Source organism: Ahaetulla prasina, chromosome 3 (genome assembly GCF_028640845.1).
Source record: "Ahaetulla prasina isolate Xishuangbanna chromosome 3, ASM2864084v1, whole genome shotgun sequence".
Lineage (NCBI taxonomy): Eukaryota > Metazoa > Chordata > Lepidosauria > Squamata > Colubridae > Ahaetulla > Ahaetulla prasina.
Genome location: NC_080541.1, coordinates 9,341,463 through 9,354,337, shown reverse-complemented (window position 1 = coordinate 9,354,337; position 12,875 = coordinate 9,341,463). Strand labels below are relative to the sequence as shown.

Below are 12,875 nucleotides of genomic sequence, written 5' to 3'. Positions count from 1 at the left end.
ACCTGGGATAGGCAGATGTGGGTGTTTGATGATCTTAAAGGTATCATCTCAGGATGTCAGATGTTTTTAGTGCAGTTGCCTTCTGCAATTGACTGATAGTGAAGTTTTCAGTGCCGATGGTGTCAAGTAGTTCTCCAGATGTTTCAGGATTAGACTGGATTTGGCATGTTATAGAGTCCTTCCCAAACACCTGGGATAAGCAGATGTTGCTGTTTGATGATGTTAAAGGTATCCCACTCGTTGTAGGATGTAAGCTGTTCTGAGTAAAACTGCCTTTTGCAATTGCCTGATGGTGAATTTTTCAGTGCCAATGGGGTTCAAGCTCCAGTTGTTTTGGGATTGAACCCAAAGTGTCTTATTACATTTTAATAAACCTCATTAAAAGGAGAAAACAGCAAAATGCCAAATAGGAACAAAGGAATAAAAGTGGCAAACAAGACAGGAACAGAAACACCCAAATCCTGAAAACCTAAAAGAGGTCTTTCATCTCTCTCACACACACGCACACAATAAACCATTAAAATGAAATAATAAACAACAAGAAGAAAGGAATAAAACAAACAAACAAACAAAAGACAAATCCAATCTGAGTTGGTCACAGGTCCAAGAGATTCTGTCTTCCACGCTTTCAGACCAATGATGGAGACCATCCCCAGGGAACTTCTCTCTAGCATAAACTAGGAATTTGCATTGTCTTATATCTTTGGGATGAGAAATAAGACATCTGGATAAGAAATTCATTATCTGGTTTTGTAGATAAGAGTTCCTATGTCATGGATGTTTTTAAAAAATGCACTTTTCATGCTAACTTCCTGGATTCCTGGCATGTCTCCTCCTCTTTGTTGACAGTTGCATGATTATTTGATTAATCATGATTTTCTGAAGAAGCCAATGATCACATCTTGGGTGTCACTTAGGCAAGGCACAGAATGTGTCCGTGTATTTTAGACCTACTTTTTCATGCCGAAAGAGAAAGTGATCCATGTTTTCTGTAACAGATTGATCCTCACTTGCTATGATGATGCTTAATCCTTTGACTTTTATAAAACTAGAATATAATTCTTTATTGGCCAAGTGTGTTTGGACACACCAGGAATTTGTCTTTGGTGCATAAGCTCTCAGTGTACATAAAAAACATTCATCAAGAATCATAAGAGACAACACTTAGGGAGAGTCATAGGATACTAAATAAGCAATCAAATCATACTAGGAGACTAAATAAAAGAATATAAATCATAAAGATACAAGCAATACGGTTATAGTCATAAGTGGGAGGAGATAAGCAATAGGAAGGGTGAGAAGAATCATAGTTATACAGTCTCAGTAAATAGTTTGACAGTTTTGTGGGAATTAGTTGTTAAGCATAGTAATGGCATTCGGGGAAAAACTGACCTTGTGTCTAGTTGTTGTGATATGCAGTGTCCTATAGTGTCATTTTTCACAGCCCTCTTTCTGACTCGTGCAGTATACAGATCCTCAATGGAAGGCAGGTTGGTAGCTATTATTTTTTCTGCAATTCTAATTATCCTCTGAAGTCTGTGTCTTTCTTGTTGGGTTGCAGAACCGAACCAGACAGTTATAGAGGTGCAGATGACAGACTCAGTAATTCCTCTGTAGAACTGGATCAGTACTGATATACTTCAAGCAGTTCAACCCCTCTGAAGATTTCTGTTAAGTCTCTACTTTCACCTGTATCAAATTCTACAGGCAATTCTTTCAGCATTGTCACTCATGATGGGTGAATGGACTTTCCTTCTTGTCAATGAGCTGTCTGAACTTCATCTAAATAAGAACTGAGATGGTGTAGGGTTTCCTGCCTGGGCAGGGGGTTGGACTAGAAGGCCTCCAAGGTCCCTTTCAACTCTGTTGTTATGTTATGTTATAAGACTTTATCACATATTTCCTATAGCCAATGCCAGTCTCTTCAGCCCTCAACACTAGGACGATAATCTACCACTCACTACTTTGAAGATATCACTTTCAGATGTGTCATAATTTGACCAGTCCAGTTGAAATAAAAATTAATTTTCCTTATCCTCGGAGTTGTCTGGTTAATGGGCAGTCTCCTCCTTTTGTGGCTGTTGATCATCCTGCAAAAACAGGAACCAAATCTTCTTATCATGTGATATTCATGCTGATTAGGAAAAACACAGAATAAGTATAGTTGTGGGAGACTTAGCAAGATCTGCTTCCTCGTCCTCAAACAGAAAGAATATTTTCTTCAAACGATCTACTTACGATTGCCTGATACTCTGACATTTAATCCTGTAAATTGTCCAACAACACATCTGACAGCTTCTCCTTGAGTGTGTCCATTATATTTTCTCTACAACTACTTCTGCTTTGGCCATTGTCAGTGGCTAAATTGACTGTAGCAGTCAATTACATGATATAGTAAACTTCTTCTCATCATATCTGAAGATCCTGGACCAATTGTTTCAGAAAGGTAAGACCTTTGGTAGATCTTAGACCAATGCAATAATATTCATCTGCTTAACTAGTATTTTCTGCTCCTGATTTTTCAAATCAGAATATTTTGTGACATTTATATGCTGATAATGATCTAAATCTCAACTGTCTTTTTCTGGTGTAATTTTCCAATGTAATCGCACATGTACTTTTCAAAAAGCAAGTGGACTTTCTTGGTTTTTTTCCTTGAAAATATTTTGCTTCTCATCCAAGAAGCTTCTTCAGTTCTGACTGAATTGTCAACATAAATGCATTTGGCTGCACTTGCCGTCTCTTATTATCTTCTCAACTCCAGCTTTGTGTGCATTTGTTATTAAGGCTTGATTTTGTGCAGCCAGAAGTAGCCCCTCTGCCTCTTTCTTCAACTTACTTGCTCTTAGCATTGCAAGACCTTGTTATTATTTGTTCTGATGCTATTTTTTCCTTTTTAACGTTCTGACGATATAAGTCTTTTCTTCCCATCACTCATTTCTGTTCTTCATTTGGTCTTTCTTGTAGGTCAGTTTGGTCTCTCCAGTCTTTCTTTCTTTCTTTCTTTCTTTCTTTCTTTCTTTCTTTCTTTCTTTCTTTCTTTCTTTCTTTTGTCACAACAGTATATATAAGCATAAGCATGAAAGTAACTATATAATATATAAGCATATATATAAGCATAAGTATGTAATAACTATATTAATTGGATATAACGAAAGGAAACAATAGGACAGGAACGGTAGGCACGCTTGGGCTCTTATGCACGCCCCTTACAGACCTTTTAGGAATGGGGTGAGGTCAACAGTAGACAGTTTTTGGTTAAAGCTTTGGGGATTTTGAGAAGAGACTACAGAGTCAGGTAGTGTGTTCCAAGCATTAACAACTCTGTTACAGAAGTCATATTTTCTGCAATCAAGATTGAAGCGGTTAACATTAAGCTTAAATCTATTGTTTGCTCTTGTATTGTTGCAATTGAAGCTGAAGAAGTTTTCAACAGGAAGGACATTGCAATAGATGATTCTGTCGGAGGCGGCGTAGTTCTAAGTTTTCTAAACCCAGGATTTCAAGTCTGGTGGCATAAGGTATTTTGTTGTATTCAGAGGAGTGGAGAACTCTTCTTGTAAAATATTTCTGGACACGTTCAATTGTATTGATGTCTGAAATGTGGTATGGGTTATTTGTTATCAATCGTAGCACAGTCAGTCAGATATTCAGACTGGTGTTTGGCATTTTGGTCTACCTATCCTTACCAAGGACCTGGGATAGGCAAACTGGATGTTTGACCGTTGCAGGATGGAAGCAGTTCCAAGTAAAGCTGCCTTCTGCAATTGACTGATGGCAAATGTGTCAATGCCTATGGTGTTCAAGTGGTGCTCCAGTTGTTTTGGGATTGCACACAAGACACCTATTACTAATGGTACTACCCTTGCTTGCCTTCGCCATAGTCATTCTATTTCTATTTGTAGGTATTTTTTATTTTGTTATCTTCTCCAGTCCACCTATTTGCCTTGGTAGGCAGAGTCTGTCAATGTCGCTGCGAGGATGAAGGGGATGATTCATTGTCATTATTTTTCTGATCTTCCTCTCCATAGCTTTTAATTCTGTTTGAGTCCAGTTCACTATTCCAGCTGTGTATCTAATGACCGGTATCGCCCAGTTGTTGGTTGCCTTGATAGTATTTCCTCCACTGAGTTTGTATTTTAAGATCTTTTTCACTCTCTTGATGTATTCAGCTCTAAACGTCAACCCCAGTGGGCTTGACGTTGCCATCTTGAAAAATGTCCTTCTTGTTAAAGACTACTTCAGCTTTAATTGCAATAATACAAGAGCAACAAACAGATTTAAACTTAATGTTAACCGCTTTAATCTAGATTGCAGAAAATATGACTTCTGTAACAGAATCATCAGTGCTTGGAATACTTTACCTGACTCTGTGGTCTCTTCCCATAATCCTAAAAGCTTTAACCAAAAACTTTCTACTATTGACCTCACCCCATTCCTAAAAGGATTATAAGGGGTGTGCATAAGAGCACAAACGTGCCTACCGTTCCTGTCCTATTGTTTTTCTTTTTTTTCTTCATATATATATATATATATATATATATATATATATATATATATATATATATATATATATATATATATATATATATATATATATATGTTTATATATTTATTTTATTTTATTTATTTATTATTCATACTTTTATACCGCCCTATCTCCCTAGGGACTCAGGGCGGTTTACAGCCATATAAAAAACATATATATATACAGGGTAAAACATTAATTTAAAAAACGTATTACATAGGCCGAATATTTAAAATAGAGATATAAATAATAAAACCCATTTAAAACCAAATTTAAAATTTAAATATTTAAAAATTTAAAATTCTAAAATTCTAGTCCAGTCCTGCGCAGATAAATAGATGTGTCTTAAGCTCGCGGCGGAATATATATGTAGGTCTTTGGTTATTCGGGTTTTCTCCCGTGTAAAATTGGAAGTGTCTTGGCGACGTTTCGACGAAGTCTCATTCGTCATCTTCAGGCTTCAGCTTCGTGCTTCTGGGAGCAATTGTATATGCTTATACCCAGTGGTGGGATTCAGCCAGTTCGCACCACTTCGGGAGAACCGGTTGTTAACTTTCTGAGCAGTTTGGCAAACTGGTTGTTTGAAGAAATCATTAGGGCAGAGAACCGGTTGTTAAATTACTTGAATCCCATCACTGCTTATACCTCCTAATATTCCCTCATATATATGTTTATATACTATATAATCTTTTTGTGTGATGCTTATATATATTGTTGTGACAAATAAAATAAATAAAAATAAAATAAATTTGTAGTAATCATCTTCATCTTGACTCTATTATTGTTGTTGTTGTTGTTTACTATGTTTTGTCACACTGTCAGCCAGAAATTCAGACTGGAGTTGGAAATTATATCCATCCGTAGTGTCCTTCCCAAAGATATGGGATAGGCAGATGTTGATGTTTCATGGTGTTACAAATAAAGCTGCCTTTTGCAATTAGCTGGGGGTGAATTTGTCAGTGTTGATGGTGCTCAAGTGGTGCTCCAGTTCTTTCACAACTGCACCCAAGGCACCTACTGCTATCATTATTATTATTAACAGAGGTCTAAAAATTGGTTCAGTCTGTATACAAAGTTGTTAGATATGAATATATGACAATTATTGATGAATTATCTAATCCTATCTGCTCTTTTTTCTTCCAACAGGAGCTTCCACTCTAAAAGAAGAGATTATTGGAGCATTATAAAAGTCTCTTGATGAATTTCAGTTTGGCCAACATGAATGTTGCAGAAGATTATTTGGACTATAATATTACTGAAGATTTCTACGAATACCAAATTACGTCCAACTATCATGAAAATATCATTTTCTCAGTTGTATTCATCATCTGCTGTATTGGAGCCCCATTAAATGGAATTGTCATCTGGTTACTTGGCTTCCAAATTAAGAGAAACCCTTTCACCATATTGATTCTTAATTTAGCTATTGCCGACTTTGCATTTCTCATATTAATGGGTATAATTTGCATTCAAAAATTTGTACGTGCTATAGAGCCAGAAATTCTCTGGCACATCCTCGTTTGTCTCTTCAATGTTATCTATATCAACGGTCTATTTCTTCTGACAGCCATCAGCATTGACCGGTGTGTTGCTGTCCTCTTCCCAATCTGGCATCGTTGTTCCCGGCCAAAATATTTGTCCTCAGCTGTCTGTGTCTTCCTCTGGATCTTCTCTTTCCTCCTGTTTGGAATGAGTTACATTATGCAATATTTTTATATATATGATGCCATCCAGAATTTATATTTGGCTGTGACTGCCATGATTTGCCTTCCATTGAGCACAATCTCTACCGTGATCCTATTCATCAAAATATGTCTTAAATCCAAACAGATCAAACGTGGACGACTGTTAATGATCATCTTAATTACTCTTCTCTGCTTCCTTAGTCTTACTCTTCCTTTATATATCTACGTGTTCGTTGCTCATTTTCTTAAGAAGAGGAATTTGTTTGATATTGTTGACTTGAATTTCTACTTATGTCCGAGTGCTTCCCTAAACAGCAGTATTAATCCAGTGATCTATTTCCTGGTTGGGAGAAAGAAACGAGCTCGGACCAGGGAGAGCATCAAGGTCATTTTTCAAAGAGTCTTCAGAGAAGAAAAAGCTCCTGAAATGTGATAAAAGTGTACAAACACAATTTCAAACCCTCTGTAAATGCAATATTTTAGCTTTCCTTTAATGCTGGATACCTTTTATGAATACTAAACTGTGGGTTTTTATTTATTTTTTGCTACAGAAATAAAGAATAACTAAGTTTTGTTTGCCGCAAAAGAATGCTATCAGAGTTCATTCTGAAGTTTGGGGAAAGATGTGGGAAACAAGAATTAGACTAGCTGTTACCAGTCTGGGATTGGATCAAATAGTAATAAACAACACTAGACTCAACAGTTGCCTTGATCTCATCTTTTGCAAGAGTTTAAACTTAATTCATGGTCTACAAATAAAAGAACCCTTTTCCAACAGTGACCACAGCATGATCGGCTTTTTCTCAATGTACGTCCTTACAATGATGATCATAAGGACGGAATCCCAAATTATAACTTTAAAAAGCCAACTATGATCTCATAGCTGCCGACCTCTCATCTCTTGATTGGCAAGTTCTGTTCACTGACTATAATGCTGTTCTTTGCTCTAAGTCAAAAGAGTCATTAAACTATACATACCACTAATAACCCCCAAAACCAGAAAAAACAAATTACCTATAACAATAAGGAAGCTTCAATCAAAAAGGCGCCTCTGGTGGCTCAACAGACTAATGCAGTCTGTTATTAACAGCAGCTGCTTGCAATTACTGCAGGTTCAAGTCCCACCAGGCCCAAGGTTGACTCAACCTTCCATCCTTTATAAGGTAGGTAAAATGAGGACCCAGATTGTTGGGGGCAATAAGTTGACTTTGTATATAATATACAAATGGATGAAGACTATTGCTTAACACAGTGTAAGCCGCCCTGAGTCTTCGGAGAAGGGTGGGATATAAATGCAAATTTAAAAAAAAATCTCTATGGCAGAAAAACAAAACCAGCTACGTTGCTAACTTTAAAAGCCGCTACAAGACGTTATGCCATCAGATAAAGGAGAGAAGCAACCTAGAACTAAGGAGAAATTTCCTGACAGTTAGAACAATTAATCAGTGGAACAATTTGCCTGCAGAAGTTGTGAATGCTCCAACACCAGAAATTTTTAAGAAAATGTTGGATAGCCATTTGTCTGAAATGGTGTAGGGTTTGCTGCCTGGGCAGGGGGTTGGATTAGAAGACCTCCAAGGTCCCTTCCAACTCTGATATTATTAAGTATATATTATTAAGATAAAGGCAGAATGCATCAATTACCAGAGCCAGCCAGAGGAAAACCTACTATGCACAAAATCCACCCGCTCCTTCTATAATTTTGTAAACAACAAACTTAAAGACTCGAGTTCCATCCCACCCCTAAAAGGGCCTAACCGTTAAGGCCAACCACTTCAACACGTTCTTTGGTTCTTTCTTTCTAAACAGCAATGGCACCAATTATGCAAAAGGAGAGATGACTTAAAATAAGCTATTTATATTATCAATATATCTAACTGTCAAAAGTTATACAGTTCGGCAGAGCTATTGGAAAGTACTATGTGTGATCATCATCAAGGGTAGTCCCAGAGGAAGTGGCCTCTGTTCGTTCCAGGTTTAAACCATAATCAGTGATTATGAAATTATACTTAGTAGTCACAGAATGAAGAAAGAAAGTAGAATTTTTTTTATTGGCCAAGTGTGATTGGACACACAAGGAATTTGTCTTGGTGCATATGCTCTCAGTGTACATAAAAGAAAAGATACGTTCATCAAGGTACAACATTTATAACACAATTGATGATCAATATATCAATATAAATCATAAGGATTGCCAGCAACAAGTTATAGTCATACAGTCATAAGTGGAAAGAGATTGGTGATGGGAACTATGAAACGATTAATAGTAGTGCAGATTCAGTAAATAGTCTGACAGTGTTGAGGGAATTATTTGTTTAGCAGAGTGATGGCCTTCGGGGAAAAACTGTTCTTGTGTCTAGTTGTTCTGGTGTGCAGTGCTCTATAGCGTCGTTTTGAGGGTAGGAGTTGAAACAGTTTATGTCCAGGATGCGAGGGATCTGCAAATATTTTCACGGCCCTCTTCTTGATTCGTGCAGTATACAGGTCCTCAATGGAAGGCAGGTTGGTAGCAATTATTTTTTCTGCAGTTCTAATTATCCTCTGAAGTCTGTGTTTTCTTGTTGGGTTGCAGAACCGAACCAGACAGTTATAGAGGTGCAAATGACAGACTCAATAATTCCTCTGTAGAATTGGATCAGCAGCTCCTTGGGCAGTTTGAGCTTACTGAGTTGGCGCAGAAAGAACATCCTTTGTTGTCCTTTTTAATGATGTTTTGATGTTAGCTGTCCATTTGAGATCTTGCGATATGATAGAACCCAGAAATTTGAAGGTTTCTACTGTTGATACTGTGTTGTCAAGTATTGTGAGAGGTGGAAGTATGGAAGGGTTTTTCCTAAAGTCTACCACCATTTCTACGGTTTTGAGTGTGTTCAGTTCCAGATTGTTTTGGTTGCACCACAAGGCTAGTCGTTCGACCTCTCGTCTATATGCGGATTCGTCATTGTCTCGAATGAGACCAATCACTGTTGTGTCATCTGCGAACTTCAGTAGCTTAACAGATGGATCATTGGAGATGCAGTCATTGGTATACAGAGAGAAGAGAAGTGGGGAGAGCACACAGCCTTGGGGGGGCCCTGTGCTAATTGTACAGGTATTTGATGTGATCTTGCTTAGCTTCACCTGCTGCTTCCTGTTTGTTAGGAAGCTTGTGATCCACTTACAAGTCTGTTCCGGTACCTGTAGCTGGTTTAGCTTAGTTAGAAGAATGTCTGGAATGATGGTATTGAATGCTGAACTAAAGTCTACAAAAAGGACCCTTGCATAGGTCTTTGGAGACTCAAGATGTTGTAGGATGTAGTGCAGAGCCATATTAACAGCATCATCTGTTGATCTATTTGCTCGGTATGCAAATTGCAAGGGGTCTAAGAGCGGATTCGTGATGGTTTTCAGGTAGGAAAGCACTAGCCTTTCAAAGGTTTTCATGACTACAGATGTTAGAGCAACTGGTCTGTAGTCATTCAGTTCCTTGATGGTGGGCTTCTTCGGCACTGGGATGATGGTAGAGCATTTGAAGCAAGAAGGAACATAGCACATCTCTAGTGATTTATTGAAAATATGGGTGAAGATGGGGGCCAATTGGTCAGCACAGACTTTTAAGCAAGAAGGAGTTATCTTGTCTGGGCCTGGAGCTTTTCCTGGCTTTTGTCTGTGAAATAGGTCCTGCACTTCCTTTTCTGTGATCACTAGGGGTTGTGAACCCAATGAAATGGGGTCAGTTGTAGGAGGCTTGGCTGTTGTTGGTGTGTCTGAGATGGGGGTTGTGGAGATAGGTGGCTGTAGTTTCCTTTCAAACCTGCAGTAAAACTCATTCAGGTCATCTGCCAGTTGTTGATTACCTTCAGCCTGGGAAGGAGGTTTGCCATAGCCGGTGATATTTTTAAGAGTAGGGCATTACTGTACTATTACAAAAATAATTTTGCAGAAGGGGACTCAACGCACACGATTTGTGAATTGCTAAACCATCGTTGTTCTCTTCCCCTGAGAGATGATGAATAACAGAATAGCAGAGTTGGAAGGCACCTTGGAGATCTTCTAGTCCAACCCCCTGCTCAAGCAGGAAAACCTTCTAACATTTCAAAGAATTGGTGCTCCAATCGTTTCTTAAAAACCTTCAGTGTTAGAGAACCCACAACTTCTGGAGTTGTGTAAGTCTTTCCCCTGATTAATTGTGGAATGAAAAATAATTTTCATTTCAAAGGGGCCCTCGGGTCCCAATAATTCTGGACCCTTAAATGAGCACTTTGGTCTGCATGAACCAAAGTATAGGAATACTATAAAGAAAGAGGAATTTCCAATATGTTTAGCATGAAAATGAGAGGTTTATGAGTGGAAGTTCAACACAAAACTTCTCAGATGACAAAACCAGTCCAACTGAAATAAAAAATAATTTCCCTTTTCTTTCCAGCTCCCTAGGTTCATGATTGCCTAGGTTTAACAAAAGTGTGTATAGTCAAAGCTATGGTTTTCCCAGTTGCAATGTATGGCTGTGAAAGTTGGACCATAAGAAAAGTTGAGTGCCGAAGAATGGAGGCCTTTGAACTCTGGTGCTGGAGAAGACTCCTGCGAGTCCCTTGGACTGCAAGGAGATCAAACTGGTCAGTCCTAAAGGAAATCAACTCAGGGTAGAAGTTGAAACAATTTATGTCCAGTATGCGAGGGATCTGTAAATATTTTCACGGCCCTCTTCCTGATTCGTGCAGTATACAGGTACTCAATGGAAGGCAGGTTGGTAGCCATTGTTTTTTCTGCAGTTCTAATTATCCTCTGAAGTCTGTGTCTGTCTTGTTGGGTTGCAGAACCAAACCAGACAGTTATAGAGGTGCAGATGACAGACTCAATAATTCCTCCGTAGAACTGGATCAGTACTGACATAGTTCAAGCCAACCAACACCTCTGAAGAGTTCTGTTAAGTCTCTACTTCCATCTGTATCAAATTCTACAGGCAATTATTTCAACATTATCACTCATGATGGGTTAATGGACTTTCCTTCTTGTCAATGAACTGTCTGAATTTCATCTAAATAAGACTTTATCACATTTTCTCTATAGGTTTGCCATTGCCATTCACTCCAACCCTCAATACTTGGACATTATGGAACTTAGAATTTTAGCTGACTCTTATATATACCATCTTGTGACATCTGCGGCTGAAAAACTTTTTTCCTGTCCCCGGTATTTATTTATTTATGGCATCAATCTTGGACGGCCTTGGACCTGATCATGGGCGGCACCAGCGGGCAAAAACTTTTGCTGTATCCATTATGGGCAGTACTGAATGGCGGAATCCATCAGCCAAACCTCCATCTTATTTATTGCCCTTACCGGGCATTGGGCCCTGGTTTGTGACTGTCCTGACTTTGTCCACAGACTACGATAACATCAAGTGGCTAGGGAACACCTTTTTTTTTCCCACTGTTATTTAATTTTTAGCATGAAATATTCGTCCGCTGACCTTCTCCGACTGCGAGGTTCCCCCGCCTCGCAGGAATGGCCCTCTGGGTTATCGAGGGCCGGCCTTAACGAGGGGTCTTGGGACCCGGAGAGGTGGCATGCGAGGAAGAAGAATCTGTGGGGTTTTTTAAATCGTTTTTTAAACAAGGGTTTTTTAAGGGGGGGGAGGGATTCGACGGGTGGGGGTGAGAACCCGTCGGGGAGGGATCCAGCCCCTGTGCTAGTTCGCGACATCATTCCATCTTGTCTGAAGGCAGGGGGGGAGGACGTTCCAGGTTTAGAGGGATGTTCGATCTGTACGGTAAGTGGGAGAGGCAGATATGGCGGGGGGGAGGGGCCGTACCAAGTTGTGGGAGCACGCGTTCGATGTCTCAAAGCGATCGCGTGCTCCGGCCCCTCAGTCCCTACCCGTTCCTCGGGTGGCCATGATCCTCAGAGCTTGGATCTTCGGCTGATGTTATGTAATGCCCGGTCCGTGGCTAATAAAGCTCCCCTGATCTGTGATCTTATTCAGGGGGAGTCCGCGGACCTTATGGGTATTACGGAGACCTGGTTGGGCCCGGAGGGGGGGGTGCCCCTTGTTGAGTTGTGCCCTCCAGGTTTCCAAGCATTTCATCAGCCGAGGGCCCAAGGTAGGGGTGGGGGGGTGGCGGTTGTTATTAAGGAAGATCTAGAGCCGAGGGAGGCCACTGTTCCTCAGATTGCCGGCTGTGAATCCCTCTATGTGAGGTGGGGCCATAGGAATCAGTTGGGCTTGTTGATCGCGTACCTGGCTCCTTGCTGCGTGACCACAGCCCTGCCCGAGCTGTTGGAGGTACTGGCTGCTGTGGCGGTTGAGACCCCCAGACTTATAGTCATGGGGGATTTCAACTTGCCATCAGTTGGCTTGTCATCGACGGCAGCTCGGGAGTTCCAGGCTTCCATGACGGCCTTGGACCTGATTCGAGTAAATGATGGCCCTACGCACATGGGGGGAGGCATGCTGGATCTGATTTATATCTCTGGACAGTGGTTAAATGATCTGGTATTAGATGATTTAGTAACAGAACCAATGTCATGGTCGGATCATTTTCTCCTTCGCCTAGACTTCCGAACCGCCATTCACCACCGCAGGGAGACGGAACCTATACGGTGGTTCCGTCCCAGGCGCCTGATGGACCCTGAGAGGTTCCAGACGGAGCTTGGGCCATTCCCTGAGGATCTGGCCCACG

The 12,875-nt window shown here is 40.1% G+C and overlaps 1 protein-coding gene across 1 annotated transcript; it reads left to right on the top strand.

Annotated features, from left to right (window-relative positions):
- Nucleotides 1–2,174: 2,174 nt before the first annotated feature.
- Nucleotides 2,175–6,728, top strand: LOC131195675 (mas-related G-protein coupled receptor member H-like). The gene is made up of 2 exons (XM_058177774.1): nt 2,175–2,446; nt 5,675–6,728. Exon 2 carries the CDS (start codon nt 5,726–5,728, stop codon nt 6,644–6,646), a length of 921 nt encoding a protein of 306 aa, XP_058033757.1. The 5' UTR covers nt 2,175–2,446; nt 5,675–5,725; the 3' UTR covers nt 6,647–6,728.
- Nucleotides 6,729–12,875: the final 6,147 nt, after the last annotated feature.